Source organism: Drosophila mauritiana, chromosome X (genome assembly GCF_004382145.1).
Source record: "Drosophila mauritiana strain mau12 chromosome X, ASM438214v1, whole genome shotgun sequence".
Classification (NCBI taxonomy): domain Eukaryota; kingdom Metazoa; phylum Arthropoda; class Insecta; order Diptera; family Drosophilidae; genus Drosophila; species Drosophila mauritiana.
The window spans coordinates 2,217,413-2,243,976 of NC_046672.1; the positions used below are offsets into that span (position 1 = coordinate 2,217,413).

General features: G+C 47.9%; 7 protein-coding genes across 8 annotated transcripts; 1 reads left to right on the forward strand and 6 right to left on the reverse strand.

Annotated features, from left to right (window-relative positions):
- Nucleotides 1-122: 122 nt before the first annotated feature.
- LOC117148686 (alpha-tocopherol transfer protein-like) lies at nt 123-2,194 on the reverse strand. The gene is made up of 6 exons (XM_033316225.1): nt 1,626-2,194; nt 1,173-1,332; nt 991-1,072; nt 630-932; nt 427-563; nt 123-370 (listed from the first exon to the last, which is right to left on the reverse strand). Exons 1-6 carry the CDS (start codon nt 1,789-1,791, stop codon nt 289-291), a joined length of 930 nt encoding a protein of 309 aa, XP_033172116.1. The 5' UTR covers nt 1,792-2,194; the 3' UTR covers nt 123-288.
- Nucleotides 2,195-2,287: 93 nt separating this feature from the next.
- On the reverse strand, nt 2,288-4,053 carry LOC117148687 (alpha-tocopherol transfer protein-like). The gene is made up of 6 exons (XM_033316226.1): nt 3,924-4,053; nt 3,418-3,577; nt 3,284-3,365; nt 2,883-3,215; nt 2,691-2,827; nt 2,288-2,632 (listed from the first exon to the last, which is right to left on the reverse strand). The coding sequence occupies exons 1-6, from the start codon at nt 4,051-4,053 to the stop codon at nt 2,563-2,565; spliced, it is 912 nt and encodes a 303-aa protein (XP_033172117.1). The 3' UTR covers nt 2,288-2,562.
- Nucleotides 4,054-5,680: 1,627 nt separating this feature from the next.
- On the reverse strand, nt 5,681-8,442 carry LOC117148680 (UNC93-like protein). Of its 2 annotated transcripts, none has more exons than XM_033316219.1 (4): nt 8,276-8,442; nt 7,840-8,214; nt 6,120-7,458; nt 5,681-6,061 (listed from the first exon to the last, which is right to left on the reverse strand). In XM_033316219.1, exons 1-4 carry the CDS (start codon nt 8,420-8,422, stop codon nt 5,700-5,702), a joined length of 2,223 nt encoding a protein of 740 aa, XP_033172110.1. In that variant the 5' UTR covers nt 8,423-8,442; the 3' UTR covers nt 5,681-5,699. The 2 variants fall into 2 exon arrangements, with proteins under 2 accessions (XP_033172110.1, XP_033172111.1); XM_033316220.1 differs by having other exon boundaries at nt 5,700-6,061; nt 6,120-7,455.
- A 1,752-nt stretch (nt 8,443-10,194) lies between these two features.
- On the reverse strand, nt 10,195-12,470 carry LOC117148683 (protein prenyltransferase alpha subunit repeat-containing protein 1). Its single transcript, XM_033316223.1, has 3 exons — nt 11,910-12,470; nt 11,437-11,825; nt 10,195-11,386 (listed from the first exon to the last, which is right to left on the reverse strand). Exons 1-3 carry the CDS (start codon nt 11,993-11,995, stop codon nt 10,665-10,667), a joined length of 1,197 nt encoding a protein of 398 aa, XP_033172114.1. The 5' UTR covers nt 11,996-12,470; the 3' UTR covers nt 10,195-10,664.
- Nucleotides 12,471-12,763: 293 nt separating this feature from the next.
- Nucleotides 12,764-14,803, forward strand: LOC117147214 (U3 small nucleolar RNA-associated protein 15 homolog). The gene is made up of 2 exons (XM_033314028.1): nt 12,764-12,928; nt 12,985-14,803. Exons 1-2 carry the CDS (start codon nt 12,836-12,838, stop codon nt 14,497-14,499), a joined length of 1,608 nt encoding a protein of 535 aa, XP_033169919.1. The 5' UTR covers nt 12,764-12,835; the 3' UTR covers nt 14,500-14,803.
- A 148-nt stretch (nt 14,804-14,951) lies between these two features.
- On the reverse strand, nt 14,952-20,647 carry LOC117147216 (ubiquitin-conjugating enzyme E2 Q2). Its single transcript, XM_033314030.1, has 9 exons — nt 20,565-20,647; nt 18,859-19,631; nt 17,114-17,230; nt 16,757-17,044; nt 16,547-16,621; nt 16,197-16,488; nt 15,985-16,133; nt 15,826-15,904; nt 14,952-15,765 (listed from the first exon to the last, which is right to left on the reverse strand). Exons 2-9 carry the CDS (start codon nt 19,018-19,020, stop codon nt 15,734-15,736), a joined length of 1,194 nt encoding a protein of 397 aa, XP_033169921.1. The 5' UTR covers nt 19,021-19,631; nt 20,565-20,647; the 3' UTR covers nt 14,952-15,733.
- Nucleotides 20,648-20,972: 325 nt separating this feature from the next.
- Nucleotides 20,973-24,994, reverse strand: LOC117147213 (hypoxia up-regulated protein 1). Its single transcript, XM_033314027.1, has 3 exons — nt 24,822-24,994; nt 23,969-24,282; nt 20,973-23,894 (listed from the first exon to the last, which is right to left on the reverse strand). The coding sequence occupies exons 2-3, from the start codon at nt 24,277-24,279 to the stop codon at nt 21,428-21,430; spliced, it is 2,778 nt and encodes a 925-aa protein (XP_033169918.1). The 5' UTR covers nt 24,280-24,282; nt 24,822-24,994; the 3' UTR covers nt 20,973-21,427.
- Nucleotides 24,995-26,564: the final 1,570 nt, after the last annotated feature.

The window sequence follows — 26,564 nt, forward strand, 5'->3', positions numbered from 1 at the left end:
CCTTTTGCATTCTACTTTTGAATGTGAATGTTTCAATTAAATACATTTTATTGTTGTATTTCCATAAATATATACTCGTATAATAATTGTACTTTGTTTTGTTGAAAATAAATCAGATAACACATTTTTTACTTATTTATTTTTGAGCAATTACAACACAGATTAAAAAAAAAGGATATTTAGGAGATGACAAGCCGCAGGAACTGTTTATCCCAATACACTTCAAATACTTTTAACCGTCTTTAGTTGAAGGAGACTCCTTGCCACCGTGGAAGATGGTTTCGGTAATTATTTGAAAAATCTCCACGAACTCTCGTTCCGCTTCTCCGGCTTCACCACCACCCAGTGATCGGGGTCCATCAGATAGTCGCTACAAAAGCCAACGAGGCGTTACTAAATATCTATCACTTGCAGATCGAAACCCACCGATGCTCAACCAAGGCCTTTTGGGTATGGGTCCGCAGTGCTTCCAAGGACCCGGCTCCTCCGCCGTACTCCTCCGGCAGCATCTCCCGCGGCACGAACTCGTACAGCGTATTTATGCTCTGCGTGTGGAAGCGGATCTGAAGTGTAGTAAGTAATGGTAAGATGAAGTTATAAGAGACATAATGGCTTCTCAAGAAACCCACCAGCTTGAAGACCTCGTCGCTGATGAACGGCTTCACCACGCTGACGATCCTATCCAGGTAAGTGGGACAGTTAATCATGTGGATGGCGCGCAAGCGCACCGGAAATGCCAGCTGGAGGAACTTGATGTAGGCGCGCAGCGTGCTGATCGTCAGCCGCGAAATGTGCCGCATGGTGGTGCCCTTCATGTCAAAGATCTGCACCTCTCCTTCGGACAGAACATCCGGGTTGGCGAGATCGTCCGGCGTCACGAACCGGCAGTCGCTGACCATGAAGAAGGCGCGCGTGTCCTCCGTGTGGTGCATCTGGGGATAGGAATCGGCGGTGTGGAGCGCAGGATCCTACATCAAAGAGATTACTCACCTTGGAGGCCTCGAAGTCCCGAAAGCAGTACAGCGACACCTTGCATTTGTCCGGAGTTAGGCCAGGCAGCGGTAGAATGTCCCTGAAATTCGAGTATTCCAGTATTGGGGTATACGGGAAGTATGTTTTTGGAACAAGGCCGTGCCTCAAAGGAAAAGGAGTCCCAATAAGGACACACTTACGCGTAGTCAAAGGTGCGCTTGCTATCCGCGTCTAGAGGATCCCTCTTGATAAACAGGTGAGGATGCCGGTTGCGCAGGGCGTAGTTCACCTCGATTAGCTTCCGAGTCTCCTCCACGTCCCCAAACATGCACTGGTAGAAGCGTCGGAGCAGCAGCGGATCTGTAAATACACATAGGGTACGATACAATGAAAGCTTGTGCTAAGGAGTTAACCCCATGAAATATTAATTACATAGTGTGGGATATATTGAATCGGGAAGTGCGGTTCGATTTAGGGAGACTTGCCTGTACATTCACTGTTTGTATACAATTGACTACAGTGACGTAAGGCGGCGAGTGGAGCGGCCTACTAACGACCTCATTAATGGACGGTGGGTGGTGGGAGGTGGAATGGGACTGATGGGCAGTGAACGGATGTTGAATTCCCGCACGGTCTTCGGGCTCATCGCTTACCAATCTCCTTGGGCAGCTTGTCATTTTGCCGGAACCACTCGAGGAGCTCCTTGAGATCCCGTTCCTGCCTCCGCACCGCCTGTTCCGATGTGTCGCTATCCTGTTCCCGCTGCAGCTGCTCGGACGTACCGCTCGCCCCCGTCTCTCTCACACCTATGCGGCTCATTGGTTCTGTGACCTGGCTATCGATTGCTCCGACGCTGTTCCCTCCGCCAGGCTATCTATCGGCTATCGGACGCAGCAATCGCTTCCGAATCACTTTCAAAAACGCTTTCGAATCGCTTTTAAACCTTTGGGCTTGAAGCCTGGAAGCCGACTGACTGACAGTTGCGCATCGATTTCGCTCATCGATTTAGTTTTTGAATATTCAATGCTACTGCGTTGGCGATTAAAGCCACGTAATTTTATAATGGCTTTTCGGCTTTCGGATTTCGTTTGGACGACGCTTAATAGTGCCTAAATATGTTCCGTCCCAGCTTCTGGATCTGCCTAATCACCTGGTCGTGTGCCGCATCCCAATGCCATCGCAAGTAGTGACACAATTTTCGCTTTAATTGATAATTCGCTGGATGGGAAATTTTTCTTAGAAGCGTTTGTTCTTTGTACTCATAGAAGAACATTCAAAGCCACCTGGCATTTGGGTGTAATAAAACCTCATAAAATATAATTAATATAATTTATTACTTTGTCAAGTATATTGTTCCCATTGCTGTCAATCAATCGACAATAGCACCTTATTTGATAATAGAGAAATTGGTAAAAAAAAAATAATAAAATATGAAAATAAGAATTCATAATGGAGGGCCAGCTTCACTGAGCTCTAGAACCTGTAAGTGTTTGTGGGACTTCCCCAATTAATCGGTATCTTCACTTTGGCAAGACGCGCTGCTTGATCACATTTAAAAATATGTATATATCACATTGGATGATCAGGATATCAGAACCAGGACCACCGACTCTTGCTCTGAGCGGCCACCTTCCAGTACCGCTCGTCGCTGAGGTAAGCCCTATGAAGTACAGATTCGGTGGCTAACATGGACATCCCCATCTAAAGGTAATACTCACGCGTTGTCCCTGATGGACTGGATGCCTCTCGCCTTGAGTTCCGCTACAGTTCCCGCCTTGCCGCCGTACTCGTCCGGCAACATGTCCCTGGGCACTTCCTTGTAGAGGCTATCCAGACCCTCTGTGTGGTACCGGATCTGCAAGGCGATTTGCTTAGCTAGTGCTTAGAATGAAGTACTTTTCAGGTTCTACCATGTTGCGGACTTCCTCCCTTAGAAAGGGCGACATCATGGAGATGAGCTTGTCCAGGTAAGTGGGGCAGTTAATGACGTGCATGGCCTGGAGTCGCGAGGGATAGGCTTCCTGCAGAAACTTCATGTAAACACGCAATACGAATATGGACACGTAGGCCAGGTGGCGCAGGGTGTAGCCCCCAATGTCCACAATCTGAACATCGCCCTCGGCGATGTCCGCTTCGTCTAGTACGTAATCTGCTCCGCTTCCTGTTTCTTTCTCCACATCCGGCTTCGTGAATCGCGCATCACTCATCATGACGAAGATTTTTGTCTCCTCGACAGAATTCCGCTGTGAGAATAGCACAATTGTGGATCAATAATTTAAAGGGGGGATTGGACATCCTGGTCGAGACACACCGTACTTGGATCCAGGTCGGCCATGCGGAAAAAGATGAGCTTATTTCCCTGGGGAGTGACTCCGGGTAATACCAGAAGGTCCCTGTGGAGGGCAAATGTTAATACTTGCTCATTGAATCTTTTGCTGCACTTACGAAACCCTCAGGCCCTTGGCGGTCATCTCGTCCTCCATGTTGCGATCTATGAACAGATGTGGGCTCTTATTGCGCATACTATAATTTAGCTCCACCAGGGCCTTGGTGCGTTCCACATCAAAAGCCGTGCACTTGAGGAATCGTAGCATAACTATGGGTTCTATCGGGAAGAATTGGAATTTTTGATAAACTAGAAGCTACTGCATTCACAACAAAAGATACATTGCAGCTATATAAAGATAGAATTCTCAAGTATCAATGTATCTGTGTGTATATGGCACTAGCTAAGTGCATGTCAGTCCAACTTCAGCAAGGAGGAAGTGCCTTGCTATCGCTGGAGGTGCCTAATGCACTTGATCTTTGGCACTGCTCGGTTACAAGGTTAATGGATCGTTACCACAACAGGTTATTGCGCGCCCATTAAATCCGTCTGCCACTTGACTGGTTATCAATCGGAGCGAAACGCATTTGGTTCCATTCGCATTCGATTCCAGTGACTCACTTACCGATCTTCTCGGGCAGATTGGGATTGGCCTCGAACCAGGCGACCAGATCCGCCAGCTTGTCGCTCCATCCAGCCGCTGCCGAGGCGCTGGTCTCGGGGGCGGTCTCCTTATCCCCTGTATCTTTATCCATTGTGGTAGCCGTATGCGTCTCTCAGGGGCCGCAGAAAGCCACTAACTAAGCAAGTAACTTAGCTAAGTACCCCCCAATTGATAAAGCTAACAAGCCCGCCCGCACACACACATGCGCTGGAAATGATACGAGTGTGTGACCACTATTCGGACGCGATCTTTAGCTTTTCGCGATCGGATCGGCGAGAGAAAGCTCCAATGCAAAGCTCCACTAGCCGCACAGATGAGTCCAGTTGTTTGCAATTAAGCAAAGACGAGGGCGGTTTTAATTGCTCCAGTGGAGAGCAAGCCGAATCAGCAATACACTAATAGACTTGTTTTGAAATCTTTATTGGATCTGGAGATGGACACCTACAATATACAACACACATCCAATACACGTAGAACTCGATCTTATCGTACTTGGCTTCCCGTCCCACCGGTTTAATTCGTTTGCGACCTGCTTTGTTCAGTATTCAGATGGAACCAGCGCTAAGAAAAAATATATAGTACGTCTATGCCTATGTCTATGTGTACATGTACAGAGGTGGTCAAAAGTATTTACACAACGAGCTTTTTTTTCAATTGTCAACTAATTGAAAAAAAAGCTCGTTGTGTAAATACTTTTGACCACCTCTGTACTCGTAATACTTAGCCCGATGTATGAAATCGTCAAGGGTCGCAAAATGGTTACTCTCAAAATTTTTAAAATGTTAACATTGTTGCTTTTAGACCTTAGACCTTAGGATTTCACCTTGTTATCATAACAGTTTGCAGCTAGCTTTATCTGAATCTGGTTCTGGATCTGGATCTGGATCTGGTTCTGGATCTGAATCGGGATGCACCTACGGGTAGGCAAAAGTGGAGGGTCTCGAAACCTATATAACGCACATATGATAACACCGACAACACATACATAACATACATTAACTCTGGACCGGATCGGATCGGATCTCTTCGGCTTGGAAACTGCAAACTGGAGTTCCAATTGAGTACACCTACGCCTTGGAGTTTACATTAGGAAATACACACAAAAACCTTTTTTGGAGGAGCCTTTGGCGAAATACATACATGTATACAGATACGGCAATTGATATCGTATCATTATCATCTCAGATCGGATATACTGGTACATATATAACGTTCTACATGCTAGATGCTTATTGTGGCTCATAAAGCTCTTCTCCCCTCTTCTCGTTTTCTTCCTCGCTCTCGCTCTCTTTCTCCTTTTCTCTCTATTTCTCTATTTAATAGATAGGTTATAGACATGGAACAACATTAATGGCACTGGCAAATGCTATAAATTGAGAATGCACCCACTGAGAAGGGAACCCCCCATGAGTGTAGATCAAACCTATTAACTAGTCTTATCCTCTAGGCTCGCGGACAGAGGTCAATAGCCGGCTTTGCCTCCAGTTAAAACCTCCTTTAAACTGTATCCCGCTCCGAATCCACCGACTTCTGTCCACAGAGCTTGAAGTGTAGCTTGCGTCGCTTGACTTGTGTCTCTCGTTCCATACTGACGGGCTGCGATTCGAGGAGATCTGGCCGCCGACCCGGATCCGGATCCAGTTCTGCGTCTGTATCCGTATCCGGAACATGTCACATGGTGTGCGTCCGGGCCACGACATCCCGTCGCATTCGTCGGGACTAGCTGAAGATGCTGCGTCATAAGCTGACGAGCGTCGCCTTGCGTTGCGCCTCCAATCGGATTTCCAGAGTGGCATATGGCGGCACACTGATGACGAGGAGCACCACCAAGGCAATGATCTTCATCGATTCGCAGAGGAAGCCGTGACCGGCGAAGGTCAGTCCCAGTCCCAGGAAGCGAAGGGCCAGCAGAGGCGCCTGCACCTCCGTTACATGACTGGCATGATTGAGGGTGACCAGCGAGAGCAGGAGCGTCTCCCACATCCCATTACACGCACCCCACGAGGCGGCAATCACGTAGAACAGGGCGCTGTCGTCACTTGAGGGCTTCCAACTGGACAGTGCCAGCAGTAGACAGGAGTGGAAGAAGAAACCAGCCACTGCAAAGAGAAGAGCGTTGTAACTTCGAGTACCCTGTGTCCATCTGGTGCTACTCACAAATCACGACGATCCTCTTGACGTGCCTTAGCAGCATGCTCAGGGTACAGGAGACGATGAGCTGCATCAGACCCATGCCAATCAACGCGCCGGCAATCATTCCGATGCCCAGGGAGCAGGTAACGAAGGCCCTCAGGAAGTCACCCATCATATACGCCTGTTCCGTGCCCACAAAATAGGCCAGGGGTCCGGCAAACAGTAGGGTGTCCGTGATGCTCACATCTCTCAAACGCTCCGGTCGCGATGAGCCTGTGGCCTGCACCTTGTCCACCACTATCAGCAGCGAAAGGGTCAATGATACCATCGAGAAGAGAACGTACAGCCAGAGCAGGGATTGCCCGGCCACTCGAGGCTCACTTTCGATGAAGCCAGCATAGATGGAACTGGGTATGGAGCTTCCATTGGCCCACCCCGCCGCCAGGATGGACTGCACTCTGAGTGGACACATGTCTGCCCCACAGATCCTGTCGCCGTGCTCGTTCCTATTGTAGAAATCCCTCAGTTGTGGTGGCCAGCTCTCGTTTCCATAGTAAACCAATCCGGAGCAATCTCCCGTAAAGTTTCCATCGCTGCAGGCCAGCAAAATGGATGCCAGAAGGGCTCCTCCGATGAGACCCAGGTCCTGCGAAACCCTGAACCACCTGGCCAGACGCCTCACCTTCTGTTCCCGATTGCAAAACATCTTGTGCTCCTCGTGCAAGACATCGACCGCCGCCTGCGACTGCTGGGACTCGCAGGAGCAGCTCAACTTCCCCCCAAAGTGGACAATCAATGCGGCTTTGGAGCCAGCGGATCCGCTCAAGGTCACGCCAAGCATCAAATAGGCAGGTAGAAGGGTGTAAATGGAGGCGTACAGGTGCGACAGGAGAAATAGGAGCACTGTCATATAGTTCGCCACAATTAGTGGCCCATAACCATATCGTTTCATCAGTCGAATGCTGGGCAGGCTCATCCCAGCGGCGACCAGGAAGAGAGCACTCAGCAGAAGGGATCCAACCTCCGGACCGAGGGGCAACCATTCCTCCCGATGGTGCCACACCGCATTGGAGCCCTGGAGCGCCATCACCGGCAGCAGAACGCAGTTCATCAGTCCGTGAGCCAAGCTTAAACAGCTAAACTGGCGCCACACTTTTTGACGGACATGGGCTGGCACCTTGTGCCGGCAATTCCTGTTGTTCAGTGTTATCAGTCGCCGGATGGAGGTGGCTCCAATGGAGCTGTTTATGGACTCCCGACGACGCGAGGCCGCCAGAGCAGCCTGCACCTGGTACGAGGACACCGGATTTATGCGATGCGACCGCGTCGAAATGGGTGACGGCGAGTATGTGGTGAAGTGCTGCTGGAAAAGATGCAAGAAAAGGGTATTAGGATATAGCAGGAATCCAAGGATTTGTCAGGCTAATGGTGTTGCAGCCAGCTACCTTTCACTTTAACAATAGCAAAGGGGGAGTCATCGGAGTAGGGGAGTAGTTGTTGTTTAACTGGGAAAGAAAATCCGTGTCCGAACACCCACCATTCCACGACACACCAATGACCACAGGGCACCCCTTTTGTGCACACATCGCCACAAGATAGTTGAGTGTCCAGGACAAAGAGAGATAAGCTCCCTGATTCTATTTATATGCGACAGGTGTCACCACGCCGGAAAGCAAGTGACATGAATTATATAAAGGCTCTTCACACAGGGGCGGACTTTTTATGTGTTCACCTGGGCACTCACCTCCATCATCTGCTCTTCCCAGACGTTCTGGGCTCCTCCTGAACTGCGGGTTCGAAGCACTCTGTGCCTGGTGGTCAGCGAATGACGGTGCTGATGGTGCTGATGCTGGTGCTGATGCTGATGGTGGTGTGAGTGTGGAGCATACTTCTTGCCCAGTCCCAGCATCGCAAAGCCACTGTTGGCCACCGGAGCACCTGAGCTGGTGGCCAATCCAGAAGCTGTGCCCACTGCCTGATTCGGACCCTTTCCGGTAGTTGTCCCATTGCCACCGAGCAGCTCTCCGTTACCTGTTGCAGTTCCTGCGGTGGCATTGAGGCTCAAGGATCCGCCACCAATCCCCAGACCAGCCATTATGTAAGCATTATACGACGATTGCTGAGTGGAGTAGAAGAATACATAAGTCGTCAGGAAGGGGGATCTACTCAGGCGATCTCACCTTGCGCTGCTGAGCGAACGCGGAGAGGCGCTCCCGCTCGCGACTGGTGTCCCGGGCCCGCTGCTCCAGCAGAAGTTCGTACTCCCGTCGCTTCTCCCGCTTGCGCTCCGCCTCCTCCAGCTCGTGAAGATTCGGCAGACTGCCCATTTCCGGCGATTGTTGCCAACTTATCGAAACCTAGCGCCCGTAGTGCGAGTTATGTGGATTGTGGGGCCACTGCGAATCCAGTACTGCCATCGCTCCAAAACGGCGAACTCATGCTGCTGCTCCACGGACATCCCATTCCCATCCAGTCTGCAATTATTGTCCTTGCTGCGTGGGCGGGTTCATTGTCCGCCGCCGACCTGCCACGCCCCCAATTCCGCGTATATGCCTGTATCAAAGCGCAAATATTGTTCTGCTGCAGCGGAATGCCTGTGAAGTGGAAACAGGAAATGAAAAAGTTGCGGGACCTGAACGGCAGCGCCATCTATCGGCTGCTTATCGAATTGTCACCTGCACCTGGAAACCGTTACTCGCACACACGCACACACACACATCCGCCTGGCCGTACGTGCACTGCATACTTATATGGGCCGTGGGCCCTACGTATGCGCACATGTACGTTCCGTTGCCGTTACCGTTACTCACTCACTACATTCTGGCACATTCACAGGCACTCGCGGTCGCAAAAATAGGTGTGCAAGCAAGGAAAGGATTTGGCTAAGAATAGATGGTTGGAATAACAAGCTTCTAGGCTAGCTAATCCTAATCTGATTAAAGTCCTAAGGAAGTGACACCTTAATGCTCACCAATTAGATTGAGTTTCCACTAGTAGGACTACTTGGCAACTCACTAATGTGCCTATTAGCCGCTGCTATTAGTGCAGCCGCGAGTGTAGCTCCCTTGGCCGTAGGAACTTCGCACACACACCCCACCCACCCACACTGGCACAAAATCATCAGGTGTGTCCATTTTGAGTTATCTACACATGTGCAGCCGAAGGTGCCCCAGGGTCAGGTATTCCGAGGTATATTTCCAGGACAGGACGGGACGGGACAGGACGAGATCCTGAGGATGCCCGGAGGGAACAGGTCCCGAAGACAATGGCACAGTACTTTGCAGCCCATAATCAACTCATAAACATCATAAACTAACCCCCACCCCCCACGAACACCACACACCCATGAAGTGGAGGCGCAGTTTTGGGCCCACGCCCCTTGGGGCAGGAAAAGTGGGTGGGAGTTATAAAAAATGCAAAGAGGGCGGATGGAAAACGAATATGAATATTTTAAAACCAAACAAAGACGGGCACAGAAAAGCGCACACACACTCTCGATGCAATGCTCCCTTGAAATCCTCTTGGCGTGTACACATGTATCCACAAACGGAACCCCGTTCAGCAAACTAAAAAAAAACGAATAATATACTTTGTTTATTACTTTTGGATTCTCGGTTGACTGGAATGCACTTTTTTCGACGAGTCGAGAACAAATTGTTTGTAAGCCTTCAAAGAAGCCAGCACTTTCGCCACTCAACACTGCACAAAACACCGCCGCACGCGAACTGCTCCAGAAACACACTGAAAAGCTGGTAGGGATTACGGCCTGGCGATTCAGAGTCCGCTGCTGAAATTGTTGTCATCTCGGGCCTTCGGCAGCATCTCGCACATCCCACCTCGCATCCCAGGCATGCGCAATCGGTACTCGTTGCCCCACAATCCCCAGTTCACTCGGGGATGGGGTGGGATGGCATGGCTGTGGCTGTGGCTGTGGCTGCACCGCCACAAAACGATACCATCCCATATTACAACTGCTCTGCGCAAAAGAAACCCCTATACAATGCATTTTGAGTGCTCATTACGGCCATTACCGACCGAATCGATATCCTCGAACTGAACGAGCCGTCCCGCTCGACTTTCAAACTGCATATAAAAAACCTTGTCTATGAGTTGGATTTATTTAAAAACTAACTGCAATTGGCTAACAACAAACACGTGCATGGCATGGCGATAATCGGTTAAGTTGTACTTCTGAACAAAGGGCTAACGAATCGTGCCCGGATCAGATTGAGAACAGAAACGAACAGGTAACGCTAATAGATATCGAAATGCAATTGGCGGACCAGTGAGATCCGTTGTCATATCGGGGTAGTTGAACTTTGTCTTTGGATCGCATATTTATAATATATATAGAATAGAGTCATTTCCGTTTCCAAATCCGTTTTGAATCGTCTTCGTTTCTAGTATATTACTTTTTAACAATTTGTCTTGCAAAAGTTTCTGTATTTTGAGGACGATAATCAGGTAGAAAATACCTCGCAATTAACACTTGCCACAATTCAGAACGGATGGGCAAACGGAAACGTCGGGAGTGAGTAGATTGATTTGAGCTTTATCAGGTAGCGCTGTCTAGTCCGCTGGATATCCAAAGCTGAGGTGAAGATTGCACCACCGCCGGTGCTTACCGCCCAGGGTGGACTCCTCGCGCCGCACGGCACTTAAGAACGGATTATCTTCGAAGTTAAAGTTGCCCAAATGCGAACGCAAATCGCCTGACGCCGCTGGTAACAGTTGGCCACTGGGCAAGCCCAATTGCAGACGCACGCACTGCTCCACGATGAACTTGAGGGCCGCACGGCGATGCAGCTCGAAGCAATCCCGCGATCCGTACATCAAGCGCTGCTCTGCACACAGCCGCATGTCGTTGGCGGCCACGTTGCAGCAGTAAAGAAATGATATTAGCCTTTGCTTGTTCACGGAACTCAGATTTACATGTGGCAGCAAGAGACCCAGCAGATCTTCGGCGTTGGCTTCACATTCCAGGCCATAGCTGGTCAGTAGTTGCTGCAGACTGGCCAACGGAGACGAACCACTGGCTCCGGAATCCTTGGGAAGGGCAAAGCTGAGCTCATAGGCACGACTCAGGAGCACTTGGCGGTAGTGGTAGCAGCTGTAGTCACTGATGTGCTTCCGCATAAACTTCTCCGTGCGTAGCAGTTCCGATTGCAGCAGGCAGGGGCCGTTCTGAAGGATCCACTGGCGGTGCGACCAGGCGTGGTAGTTGCTGGCGCACCTATCGGCGGCCCTTTCGCATATCCCGATCTCATTGGGCCAGTCAATAGCATCGGCACCTGGAAATAATGGAATGAAATGGGATCTCCAGTTGCCGACGTCCACTTACTTTGAAATGAGTACAGCCAACGGCGGTAGGCGAATGCTTCGTTGGACTTCGGTTTGATGGAGAGCACGAGTGCGGAGAACTGCAGCTCCTTGTTGATGCTTAGCCGATTCTTTTGCACCAGCTGGCGGCGGATGTGCCAGAAGGTGGTCACATCCGGATTGATCAGCAGAGCCACGTTTAGATATTTGGCCAGGGAGTCGCTCTGCTGCTGCTGCTGCAGCGTCCGCAGCTGTTGCGCCGTGGTTTGACGGCGATGGGAGATGAGGGTGCGATGGGCGTGGTCGTAGACATGCTGGGCACACCACGATTCAAGGCCCAAATTGTGCTCCACATGCACAACCGGCGATTTGTTGCAGTTGGCTTCCTTGGGTATAATTTCAAAGGAGGCGCTGGTGGAGATAACAACAATTCAGGATTGCTTTCATTGCTAGTAGTCTGATCAAATTTATAGTAGAACTAAATTCTCGACTCACAGATCCTGATCCTTGAGGAACACCGCATTGATGTCCCTGATGATCTTCTCGCAGAGCACCTTTTTCTCGTTGCGTTCCTCCTCCATGGAATTTGAGTATAGTCCGAACGTGGAATTTCAATGGGGATGTGGTTGCTGCTTCCTCGGGGATCTCGCTTCCGTTCCGTTTGATTCGAGGGTCTCAGGCACATTGATTGCCTCCAATTAATATGAACATGCTCAATGTCTCCGGTTAATTAAGATTTGTAAAGGGGAGGAAGAGGACGAGATGGCGGAGGCTGGAACCCTGTCTACGCGACTATGGAACCCCCAGTGGCGGTCGCATCACAACAAATAAATTTCAATTAAGCCGGGGTCTGGACACGAGATCTAGCCTCTATTATTATTATTATTTCAGTGCCCAATGCGAGGGGCTGTCAATCTGGTTCACCCCAAAGCGCGGTTCTCCGGCGGATCGGTCCGCAAGCTCGGAAATGTTTTCCCTTTTTTTGTCGACGGTGAGCATATGTTTGTTTGCAAACATGTGTTTGGTGTGCACAATAACAGAGGCACCTGCCACGATAACCGACTAATCCACGTCAGAACCAACTGTCGGGAAAACGGCTATTAAAAGCAGGCATTAGCTGGCACTTTAAAATTTTTCATTTAATTTTTGCTACATTCAATATAACTTTACATGGAAAACACTTAATTTATTATGTATTAAGTATATGCCTTTCATAAATAGTTGAAAGCGGAATGATTAAGATATTTAAGCAAATTTATTGGGTTCAATGAGCATCTCCGTATTTGAGTGCACATATATTTGGCTAAAAAGCATCTTGTTCGCCACCACTGCTACATTCCGCTGGTCACACTTTTTCCAATGAAACACGTGCGCGCGCGAAAGAGATTTGGTAGTTTTAGTAGTAGAAACATACAGACAGGATGCAGAACTCCTTTCTTCCACTGAACACAAGGCGTTTTCAACACCGGTCCCAGGTGGAAACGCCGGATACGGTGTACTGGGACCGATTGGCGGTGAGTTGTCTAGGACTCAACAAACCAGATCACTGTTAAACTTCTGCAATCCACAGGAACCAGAAATACTCAAGGAGCACAACACTATCGATTATTTGGACTTCAGTCCAACCGATCCTGACAACTTTGTTGTGACCTGTTCGGTGCGCGTTCAGATCTACAACCTGGTGACCATGCTTGTAGTAAATAACCTTTCCCGATTCCAAAAGACCGCATACGGAGCCAACTTCCGGCAGGATGGTCGACTCCTGGCCGCCGGCGACGAGGAAGGCCATGTCAAGCTATTCGACACCACCAGTCGCAACATCTTGCGTTTGTTCAAGGGACACACGGCACCAGTACACCGCACCTTCTTTACGGCGGACAAGCTGCAGCTAGCCAGTTTTGGAGACGACAAGTCGGTCCGTCTGTGGGACGTGGCGAACGAGAAGGTGGTGCAAACGTATGAGGACACGCACACCGACTACGTTCGTGCTGGCGCCATGCATCCGCAGGCAGGGCATATGTTCGTCTCCGGCGGCTACGATGGCAAGATCAATCTGTACGATACGAGAGCGAAAACGGCGGTGCAGCGCACCTTGGATCACGGAGCTCCTGTGGAGTCCATGTTGTTCCTTCCGAACGGTTCTATTTTCGTCAGCGCCGGCGGCAGCCAGGTGCGCGTATGGGATCTTATCAGCGGCTGCCGTCTGCTCACCATGATGTCGCAGCATCACAAAACAGTAACTTGTCTGCGACTGGGATCCGATGGCAGGAGATTGCTCTCAGGCGGGCTCGATAGGCACGTGAAAATCTACGATGTGAGCACCTACAAAACAGTGAAAACGTTGACCTATCCCAATGCAGTGGTCAGCATGGCCGTCGCTAACGGGGATCAGGCAGTTGTGGCTGGGATGGTCGATGGCCTAGTCTCCATTCGTCGCATGATGGTAGACAGCAAGCCCAGTCATTTAAAAAAGATTCGTGCGGATAGCGCTCGAAAGTACTTCACGAGTAAAAAACGCACGAAAAACACCCAAGAGGTTGATCACACGATCAAGGACCGCGTCAAGGGACCCGGATTGAAATACTACGATGTGCACTTGCGCATGTTTAACCACAAGAAGGCTTTGGACGACGTGATGAATGCGCAGAAGATGGGAAACCAGCCGGAGCTCGTTGTGGCTGTCATCACGGACCTTCTGCACCGTGGATCACTGGAAAAAGCCCTCACGGGTCGTCAAGAGGCAGTGTATGTCCGTTTCATCGACTTCATTTGCAACCACTTGGGCGAGACGCGATTCATGCGCCCGCTGATGATGGCCGCCAGGACAGTCATGGATGTCTTCGAGCAGCAATTGGTAGCCTACAGCCAGAAGCTGATGAAAGCCTTGCAACGATTATCACTTGTAATGCAGGAGGAGGTGAGGCTCACCGCCGAGCTGATGCGGATGAAGGGTGCTGTGGATATGCTCATTGGGATTTCAATGGACAATAGCGAGGTAGTCCATAAGCCCACCTATGTGGAGGCAAAGACACCTATGATGCATCCCTCCGAGGCGGCGCAAAATTACGTGGTCTTAGTGGAGTGACCATAACTTTAATCTTAAGTGAAATTTCGTATATATATGTGTTTATAGTTTAAGAATAAAGAATACACAATTAGCAAGACAGCCCAAAAATCGACTGTATTCTCTTTCGACTCAAATAAGTAGTTTCAATCCGTATTATGCATGTATATATCTTTCTTTATTAAATACATACTTAAAATGAACGTTTCGTCGTGCATGCCAATTTCAGTTTTGAAATGTACAATGAAATTTTGTCTGCCGTTGTACGCATAATAAAAAAAAAACAATGGTAATGGGCAGCAAAACAGCTGCCCGCGAAAACTAACTTTTTTTTAATATAATGGGTAATTTACTTGCAAATATTTACGATTTTCGTTCTCCAACTACTCGATTTAGGTTTCATTTTAATTCTTTTTTATAGTTAGATTTACGTTATTTTACGATTATTTGGAAAGACGAATTTACACTTAGAATTTGCTCATCTTCGACGCATCGTTCTGTATTATTCTGCTTAAGCTAAACTCTCGCACTAATATTAATATATATCTTTATATTTATGTATAATTATATGTATGTATAGATATATATATCTATTCCGATCGACATCGCATCAACTTTTGCCAACATGCCTTTCCTTGTGTGGCTAGCTTACCAGTTAAAGGGAAAAATATAAGATACCACGGATTTGTTAAACTTAAATAAGAATACATTTCGACTTAACTAATTTACAATTTAGGGGTGTGTGTGGGTGTGCGTGAAGTGTATGGGGATTGTGGTTGCTGTTTGCAAGGTTCAAAGCCACTACATTTACAATTTAAATAAAAAGCATACTCATATACATAACAGATATAGACATAGACATTTTACACTCTTCAGCTGCTCATTTCTTTGACACTTTTATCCAATATATGCAGCTTCAGTTTCCAAGACTCTGTACAGGATACACGGCTTCACTACACACTACAGAAAAGACGAGTGGGCATATACATATGAATGCAACGGAGCACTTAAACATACATCGACCCTGCAAGCAATTATTGTGTGGGCCATCTTCTTAAAAATGGGCGCTTCGTCCATATTGGTCCTGACCAGATCAGACATCAGACATATCAGATCCAGCCGGCAGTGAGTGCGGGATGTGTGCTTGGCGGATGTGGACAGGCTAATTTTGGCGGTGTGAGGGGTGGTGTTGATTGGTGTGGGCTGGCATGCGTTATTCTAGGAAGGATGTTCATCAGTGGACTCCTCTCTTGTTTTAGCCATCTTCCTTGGGCGGGGTGAACCATCCTGCAATAAAAAGTTTCCGTGTCAATCGTTGCTCATCTTACGTTGCATTTCTGGGCCTACCATTCTTTTCGTGAATCTGCACCAGGGATTTGAAGCTCTGCTGGGCTCGAGCCAAACTGTATTGGCCCTGAGTCAGTGCCTGTTTGTAGAAGGTTGTTAAGAGTATTTAATAAAAAGGACGTCCATTTTGTCGACTCGAATTCTATGAATTTAACATACTTTGGTAGCCCCGAACTGGATGCGCGCCTTTCCCTTGACGAGTGTGGCTGCAATTTGCATGATAACCGCTTCCACGGTATATGCCGAGCTCCAGCCCTGTTTGGTCAGCAATTCCATGCAGATGGCACCACCGATGAGCACATAGCCGCCTTGTAAAGACAAGAAACATTCAAATAAACGTCCATGATATACATATACTCAGCAAATCCCACCTGAGATAATCGGATGGACGACGCGCACAAATGGCGGCTCGAAGGGATACGTCTCCTTGAACAGGATGTTGAGCAGTATGCTGTCCTTGCCCTCCTTCTCCTTGAGCATTTGCAGATCACTGTGCAGCGGACTGTCCGGGTCGACAGACTTGAGCCGAATGTTCCATTCGTAAATCGACTCATTGACGAGCTCAATAGAATACATGTTCTTCTTGAAGGCGTCTGAGCGATAAATGTCGCGTAGTTCCTTCATTAAGCGATCGGTTGCCTGCACGGAACCCGAAACGGAACCCTAATGTCGAGTAAAACTTAAGATATAGATATTCAAGGCAAAGTATCGGGGTACTCACTTTTAGATAGTCTTGTCTCTGACTTTGACGCAGTCTTTCTAGAGTCGCTAGGTGTTCCACTTCCATGTCGTCCTTCTGCATTTCACAGATATCAAAACGATTTAAGAATAATTGATTGACATCTTCGCCCAGTAATTATATATAAATAGCTAACTGTCCTCACCAACAAATCAAAATTGAATTGCAGACAATTTTACACCTAAAGCTCACCTTGTTTGTACTGCGTACATCATCCATTTCCAGCGGCAAGTCCTCATCGCCCTCGCTCTCCTGTTCGCTCTCTCCGATGGGATCCTCGATCTCCTCCTGATCCGAATCGGTCTCCTCGTTGCCGTGGGGTCCGCCACCGCCCCCCGCTCCACCACCACCTGGTCTCTGCTCGCAGCGAAGGGGGGAAGCGGATGGCGGCGGCGTTTGCAGCGGCAGAGCCAAATTATCGATGTCGGGTGGCAGTGGAACGTTGTGAAGGCGGCACAGCTCACGCAGCAGTATGCCCACCTGCAAGGATTTGGTTTGGGATTGTCAGTTCACAGGCAATAGATTTCGAAACCTGCCATAAGTACTCACCTGATTGATCACGTGATTATCACGTCCATTCGTATTGCTAAGTATTTGAACAGCATTTGTGACGCTCGTCTCCTCGCTCTCGGCGAACCAAACTGGCGGCGATGAGGGATAGGTTTCCTGCAGGAGAGAACCAAGCATATAGCATTAGCATATCGTAAATATCTGGATAGCAACTGGTTTGGCAATGAAACTAGTTGGAAGAACATATAGCCAGAGCTGTTCAATCTTGAAAAGCCCTAGTTTTCATACTGAAATTGCTATGTACCAAGTTCATTGGTTTTCTATTAACAGTGGGCTCGATTAAATGTTTGCCTTGACGTAAGTCTTATCGGGAATCCCCTGTACTTTTAGCCAATGGGGTGGGCCCAACCCATCGCGTGTGTGGGGTTGGTCAAGGACTTTGACTCGACGAGAAGACCTCTTCTATTCCCATTCCCATTTCCAGTCTCGAACTTGTTTCGTTCGCTTCTCAGCTGAATTGTCGTCGCCGACTTATCCACTTTGCATGCACATGTAAATAAACAAATACTAAACAACGGCGATCCAAAGGCGCCAGAATGTATGAAATTATAACCTTTAATTAGATCGTTGAACCAAGCGGGGATCAGTGCACAGAAGACAGAAAACAGATGGAACAGCTCGGCAGCCGATGATCGGGTACAATGAATCACACCTCGCCGAGGGTGTCACTCCGTACTGCAAAGTGCAGGAGCCCGCTTTTGTATGAATCGAGGTGCGATTGCTTTTGACAATTTCAGCAAAAATTAAATGTTTAGCTGCGAAATACATACATATGCATATGTATACATCTCCCATTGTAATTATCCCATGACTGAAATCTTCAAAATCAGTCTATGTTGGTCTGAACCAGAAGAATAGAAAGAGAGCGAACCTGAGAGAGCGGCCAAAGGGCATCGACTACCTCGACGTAACACAAATATACATACGTACGTACGTATATTCCATCTTAACTGAGCAGCGTGGGAATAAAGAATCGGCACAAATCCTCGCCTATATAATCACGCATAAGCGGGAAAGAGAGAGAGAGAGAGAGGGCGAACCGATAAAGAAAAGTCGAAGAAGTAGATTCAACAAGCAGACAAGGATAGCACTATTGCAAGGAAGAAAGCAAAAATTTGGACAGATAAAATCACTAAAGTACTGGACCAAAAAGAAGACGGACTTACGTAAAATATTAACAGAAGAATATCAAGAGATTTTCACATACGAAAACGGAACTAGGGATTCGAGTAAGTTTACGGATAAAAGAAAAGCTTTGAACACATGCTATCTGGCTAAAAATAGAATTCTACACTATCGCCGTATAAATAAAGTTATCGCCGCAGTGCACAAAGTGGAAAGTTGCAGAGTACAAGCGGAGTAACCTCCAGAACCCCTAATCCCCTCCAGCAACAAGCTCCAAATCACTTGCAAACACGGCGCATTTATAGTCGCCCTCCTTCAGTTGCAATACTCCTATCTATTGATTACTGGTGACGATAAGACAGATGCGCAGAGAAATAAGAACCTCTCGCTTTAACTTCGAATTTGTATACTCTTTTTGCTAAGGTTATACTTGCCGAGAAGGTGGGTTCAATGGGAAAAACTTGTTAGCAATCTATTGGCCCGAATCACTTCACATCCCCTTAACTTCACTATCACTGTCTTTTTAGCCATACAACTTCCGCAAATTACCAAACAGAAGATTTGAGTTTAGACTTATATGGTCGATCATGGTGACTTACCGTTATGTTGGCGTGAATATCGTACCGCTTTCCATTCTTATCGATAAAACGGCAAAGCAGTTCGTCGACGCTGGAATTGAGGATCTGAAAACGCTCGTGGTTCTTCGGAAAGATCTTCTCTAGCGTTTTGATTTCCTGCTTCAGGGTGTTAAGGCACGCCATCTTGTGGCGGGCTAAAAAAGGCAACTGGTCTGGTCTGGGCTTTTTCGTGCTTATGATTATTTCGTGGTCCAAATGGAGTTTTGTGGTTCGTGGGGTTTAAGGGAGCTAACTCCCCCCTCTCTTGCGCTTTACCTTTGCTACTTCCAGGCGTAGAAAGCTGGTATGGGATTAATAGGTTTTTTTTTGTCAGCTGCTTTTATCTGCCCACTCCAGATGGCCCTTTTTAGTTTTTGAGATGTTCTTTAGGGCGCATTTATGTGCATTTTTTTATTTTGTTTACTCATTTAGTTATTGAGCTTTTTATTAGAATGAGGATTTTGCTCGTGTTTGGAGGTAGATTGAAAGGGCGATTTTTTGGAGTCGACTGGTCGTTCTTTGTTGTTTTCGCTGTCTCTCTTCTCGCTCTTCTTTTTCCACTCCACTTCCAGTCAACTTCACTCTCACTGCTTCTTCTTCTTCTACAGCTCCTGCGGCGCCCAGCATGCGCTGTCTTGCTCGCACTCTCTGCTTTTTTTAAGTTCAGATTTGCACTTTGATTTTCCCGACTTACTATCGTTTTCTTATACTGTTGATGTGTTTGTTTGTTTGTTGGTTTGTGCTGGGCATTAAAGCTGCAATTGGAGTTTTAAACACGTGTTTCACTCAGCTTGATATTAACTTTTGTATTATTATTATTGTTGTTGCCGCGTCTAACGCTGACTAGCCAAAACAAAAACAACAATCGGTAGTTGGCTTACACACACACACCCGGACGTACACAAGAACAGCAGACAAAACCTGACACACACTTGTACCAATCTCTAGCGCCATCTCACTCGCACAGCAGGTCTCTTGCCTACGCAATGATCGAAACTCATCGAAACCGATTGGAAATCGGCAAAAACAAAAAAAACAAATATCGCGTTTCACCCCTATCCCCCTATTTGTTAACTACCGCTTTCTGCTGAGTTTGTTATTTTTGTGTGCTCCCCACAAGGATATTGTTACAGAAAAAAAGCTCGAATTGAAAGAAAAATGGAGACAAATACGACAACCCATGACAAAGTGGAAAGTTTCAAATATGGGCAATCGAAAATCGAGAAGTGAGCCAATTTTTTTTTTTGCCGAGGCTCCACTGTTCCCAGCTGCATAACTGTTTTCCTCGGCACCTCTCTTTTGCTCTCCTCCACCACCTTTTCCTCCTGCTTCCCACCACCCCTTCTTTCACTGACCGAAGTCTGCGTTTTCAGCATTGCATACACACACACACACTCGGACGCACACACTGGCACTTTTAATCATTTATCAATATTTAAGCGACTAAGGCGAAAAACTAACTGTGCACGGAGGGAGCCCCAAGAACAAATCCTTTGTTTGCACGGAACACGGAGCACAAATAGAGGCACAGATACACGGAAAAACGGCCGCAGAAAGAAGCAACTCTTCTCGCACACATACACTTGCGCAAATAGGCATGTAGTTAGTTGTAAGCCAAACCGCAGCGGAGAAAATTCTTCAGGAAAAAGACAATAAAAAAAAGAAAAACAACAAAATAATATACGCACACAGCTGCGAAAATTGTGACACGGAGAATTAAATTCAGTTCCACGCACGCCCGCCCGCTTTACCTTTTTTACCAACAACAAATTAGTGATCCGCGAATGGCGATACGTTGGTCATCGATGGATCCGACAGCCGATGCTTATTCGTGTATCGGCATATCGATGGTTGGTATCTATATGCAAATATAGCTAGAAGTCTTAACAAAGCCCCTTACCTCTTAGTGAATACACGAACCATGTGTAGCTGTACACGCTTCGCAGTTAGCGAGGGCACAAGCCAAAGTAACGACTACGTTTCGGCGGGAAATTTAAAAATCGGTTGTAATTATTAAATGTCAGTATTATCTACTTGTGACACAACGCGCCACGCAAGGAACCAAAAGGCCAATCCGCGTACAACACAATGCAAACTTTATTCGTTATGTTTCGCTCCTAACGATTTCAGATTTATTACGATCTTATCTCGGCAATTAACTCATCCCGCCCAATTCGTTTCGCTACTTTCGCTACAATAGATCAATAAGATATAGTGGATATACATTTAGAGGGGACCGTGTGAGTACTTCTTCAAGTCTTGTATTTCCTATGCGGAATGGTATGGAAATGGAAAATGGTTTTTACATTAAGTTACGGTTTACATTATTTTGTTTTTTTTTTTTGTGTGTGTTTTGTTTTCGATTAGAAGTAGCATAATTTAACCCCGACTTTAGCTAAAAAAATCATAGAAATAAAGACGCCCCGTTTCGCGACCATTTGCCGTCTTTTTCCCCCTGTGTTACCCCCGATGTGAATCCTCCTTTGAATCCTAAGACAGGCACTTGGCTTCCTGCTGCTACGGATGCTCGTAATCCCTCTAGTTTGGCCCCTTAGAGCTCACTGTGCGGTGTCTTGGTTTCCTCCTCTGCAGGCGTTGGAGTGATCTCATCTACGGGCTCCTGCTCCTGCTCCTGCTGGTCCTCCTTTGTCGCCTGTTCCTGCTGCTGCTCGGCGTCCTCCGATTTGGTGTCATCGCCACTGCCGGAGGCAACCACTTCCTCCTCCTTCTTCTTCTCCTTTTCAGCAGCGGGCTTCACCTTGGGCTTCCAGATCTTGATCTTGTTAACCAAGTACATGACCTCGCGGTCCAGCAGGCTCATTTTGTCCGTTATATCCTTGACGGTCAGGCGGATATCCGCGTTCTTGGCCAACTTCTTCTGGGCCGCCGTCTCCGTCTTCAGCCATGCATTGGTTTCGGTTATAACTTTGTCCAGCGTGTCGATCTCCACCTGAGTAAAGACGTCCTTCTCGGGATTGGTGTCCTTGGTGAGATTGCGGCCAGTGACCAGGAACTTTTCGGCGCCATCAATCATGCCCTTTAGTGCCTTGATGGCCTCTGGTCGCTCCTCGTGTTCCCAGTGGCGGGCCAAAAAGACGTTGGAAAGCTTCTTCAGTTGTGCCAGCTTTTCCTCGTAGATCTCAGCTTTGGGATCCTCCAGATCCTCATATAGCCATTCACCCAAAGTGCTGCATTCGGCAAGCAGTTTCTCCTTCTCCTCGGCGGTGGCACACTTAGCGTACGACTCCTCGTCCAGTTTCTGTTGCACCTCGATGATGTGGGCTTCGAGGGCATTAAAAGCTGATTCCAAGCGGACACGTTGCTCCTCAGCTTTGTTAATGGCGGCCAGTTTGGCCACTGATTGATCATACCCGGAACCGGCCAGAGGAACAACAAACTGCGTTTGGGACTCATACGTCACCGGGGACTTGACCGTAACAAGCTTGATTGTTTCGTTTTTGGCCTCGGAGTCTTGTTTTGTGCTCTCCTCAGACTTTTGCTCCTTGCTAGCCTCCTCTTCCTTGGCCTTTTCATTATCTTCCGATTTAGATGGCTCTTCGCCTGCATTAGCTGTCTCTTCCTGCTCCGAATCGTCCTTCTTCTCTTCACCCTCCTTGGTAAACAATTTACTCAAAGTGCTGCCAAACTTGGACAAAGTGCTGTCTTCATCCGCATCGTCCTCAGGCTTTTGCTTCTCGTACACGTACTCAACGCCTGTGCAGCGGAAAATGCCAGAGTCATCCAGGTAGAAGTAGGCCTTGATGCCCTTGTTATCCACCAGTTCCTTTTTCGATTTCTCCAGCAGCTCCTTCACCTGCTTCAGCTGCACCTTGGTCACGTTCAAGCTGCCCAGAGCGGCAATCTCCTCCTTGCTATAACGATCCAAATCGGCGTAGTTGACATAGAACTCAAAGTCGTCGGTGTGCTTGTTGAAGGTAATGACCTTCTTTTGGGGATAGGGGTTCATCAGGGCAAACAGGGCACGTTTCACCTGCTTCACGGCAGCACCATCGCCTGGATCCCGTTCAAAGGACACTTGCAGGGGGAACAGCGTGGCATCCTTGACCACAAACTTCTTCACTTTGAAGCCGGCCGATAAGTCAGCTGCCTTATAAACTGCACCCATAGTGGCGGATTCATCGGCATTCAGATTCTTGCCCAGCTCCTGTTTAATGACAGCTTTGATGGTTTCTTGCACACGTGGAACTCGGGTGCCGCCTCCGAACAAAATCACCTGGTTGATCACGTCCAGACTGAGGTGCGACGAGGCCAAAGCTTCTTCCAATGGTTTTGTGGCCCTGGGCCAAAGATCCTCGCAGATTTGCTCCAGCTTCTCACGAGTGACGGGCAATTTAAAGTCAATGTCCTCTATCAGGTTTTCGATTTGAGCGAAGAACTCCGTATTGGCGGACAGGACATTCTTTAGGCGTCCTGCTTCCTTGAAAAGTTTGGCCAGTGCTCGGGGACTGGTGGTCACATCGGTTTTAGTCTTCTTTAGGGCATTAAACTCCTGCGCCAGATAATCACGCAATCTCAGTTGAATCTCGAGGCCTCCCAGAGTGCGATCGTAACCAACGCCAAGGACCTGGACCACTGGGTTGATCTCCCTGGTTTGTTTATCCTTCACCAACTGGTAGCTGACCACAGCGGCTGAGGTTTTGTAGGCGCCCATATCGTAGAAGAGGAAATACTGGGCCGTTTCGTTGATTTCGCCGCGATGGAAGACGCCGTAGTTGAGAGCCACCGCCGCATAGTCATTGATAAGCTGGAGCACCTTCAGATTGGCCAACTGGGCGGCGGACAACAGAGCCTCCCTTTCGGCTTGGCCAAAGTAACCGGGCACGGTTAGGACGCACTCGGTGATTGGCTGCTGTACGGATTCCTGGGCGAACTGCTTGGCCTTGACCAGCATTTGAGCAACCAGTTCCTCCACGGAGAATTCCTCGGTGTCGCTTTTGCGGAACACGACGGTGTTGCGCTCCGGATCACCCACAATGTTGTAGTATGGGAAGCGTTTCCTGAAAGCGATTGATTTAGAGATAAGTCGATGGGACGCAACAATGACGTGGCCCAAAGCAAACCAACCACTTACCTATACAAATCCACAATGGGATTATCGATGGTCTTGCCCAGCAAATCCAGAAGATAGCCATAGGCCGAGTTTGGATCCTTGATTCCAATTGTTTGTGCATCCTCGCCGATGGTTCGCGTTCCATCGCGGAAGGCTAGGATCGCGGGCGTCTTGCGCTTGGACTCGCGGTTCAGGGCGATTTCCATAGGCACTCCGGGCGACACAACGCCCACTTTCATCCACTCGGTGCCCAGATCCACGGACATCACGGCGGCTCCCTGGGAAAGGGCAATCCCCGCCAGCAGGGCGCTCAAAAGGAGCACGAGTTTCATGGTCTGTGCGTTTGAAAGGTGTTCAAAATAAAGCATTGTGCACAGGATTAGATACCCCATTAAGTACTCTATATGTATTTACCCTCTGCATTGGAAGATCTTTCTAGAATTTGACCAAGGACCAATGACTTGACTTAAAAGTCTAACTTTTTACAAAAATGCACCCACTACTTTTACCTATATTTCTTAGCTGCAGAAATAGCACAAGAATAAGTTGGGTTTTCAACCGTTTTAACACATAATTTGTGGGACGAAAAGTATGTCTGACTTTTGCGAGGAAAGCTGTGCTCATGTGGCAGCGGAAATTGTGTTTAACGCGTACTTAGATCTATATGGTTTACCGGTGAAATTACTGAGGTGGAATGGCTTTCAAAAGTCTTCACGGAAAATCGACGAAGAGCAATAACCTTTTACTTCCACATTTCTTCCGCGATTCTTTCACTTCTTTTTTTGCAACGCAAGCAGCTGTCTGCGCCCCGCCTCCCGCCCTCTGCCTATCCTAACTCTTCCATCCTTCCAGCCAAGTACCGCTTTTTACTTACGTGTCCCGTTTCGTTCGTCGCTTCCAGCTGTCCTTTGCCACTCGCACTCGCCAATCGACTTTTATTCAACAGTCACCTATTTATTAATTATTCAATTCACAACGTCGACTGCTATTCGAGTTGTAAAGTAAAAAACAGAGTCGCCGCGATTAAGAAGAAGAAGCAGCGGCACACGAAGAAGAAGAGGAAAACGTTGACGTGTTGATTCGACCGGGCGATAGCAATCGATAAAATAATCGAGAGACTGTCACTTTGGAAGGCAGGCGCTGCCAGATCGCGCTGAAGTGACCGCCACAATTTAAATACTAATTGTGAGCAATTCAATTATTTTTGTAAAAAATTCCATTTTAAAATTCAAAATTCTTCGTGACTAATTGCAAAACACCAAAGAACAACCATCCACTAAATGATTATGAGTAACCTCAATGTAAGAACAGGAAGATATGGCCCACTTCTTGCAAATCTGAAGTTATAACATATGTAGTTGGCAATTCGTAGTTTTTTTCTTTTATGCAGCAAGTCAACCCACATATTGATAGCTCAGCACTCCAGCGATGACCGAATTTTTGAGCGAAAGTGCTGACGCGTTATTAAACTATACTTTGTATACTCTTCTTCTTGAGATTATTGACACGATGAGCAACTTACTATTACAATTCCAAAGAATTCAAATTAACTGAAATTAAATCACGTAATCACCTTAAGGTTAGATTTGTTGCAATCCTATTGCGAATTATCCTGAAAAAATTACAAAACCAAAACTAGATAACAATTCATTTCTTCAACAATTATCTTTAAATTAAAATTGAATAGGTTCCAACTTCCAAACGTAAAGGGTATTAAAAGAGTTAAATGAAGCTTTCTGCTCACATCGCCAACTCACCTATTCACATTAAAAATAAAGGTGACTGGAAAACGATCGAATCTAGCGAATTTAAATGGAATCGCTTCAAATGCAGAATAGCACAAAGTGAACCCACCGAGTGTCCAAGCACAGCAGACTGCAATTGCGCAATATTCTTGGTGAATTTGTAAATTTCGCTGATCTGTTTTCTCTTGGCCATATAAAACCCGTCCCGTTTCAAAAAACCGTAGTCTTAATTCTGTTAGCTATGTGTGGACGACGACTGCTGTTCTTGGCGGCCTTTGGCTGCCTTTTGGCCACCGCGTTTTCGCTTCCGGCGACCCGGAATGAGGAGTTCGACGACGGCTTCCCCGAGTCCGAGTTCGACTACGAGGAGAGGCACACTAGGGAAATTCCGGCGCAGGCCTATGCCCCACCGGTCGTTTACAATTCGCAGTCCAGCTACTCGCCGGCAAAGGATCAAGGATATTCTGCTCCTGCCGCCCCGGTTTATTCGCCTGCCGCCCCATCGTATTCAGCGCCCGCATCCTCCAGCTATTCAGCGCCTGCTGCCCCGTCGTATTCGGCACCCGCAGCACCCAGCTATTCAGCACCAGCAGCACCCAGCTATTCAGCGCCAGCAGCACCCAGCTACTCAGCGCCTGCAGCACCCAGCTACTCAGCGCCTGCAGCACCCAGCTATTCAGCACCAGCAGCACCCAGCTATTCAGCGCCAGCAGCACCCAGCTACTCAGCGCCTGCAGCACCCAGCTATTCAGCACCTGCATCCTCCAGCTATTCAGCGCCGGCTGCCCCATCGTATTCAGCACCCGCAGCACCCAGCTACTCAGCCCCTGCCGCTCCATCGTATTCTGCACCTGCTGCCCCATCGTATTCAG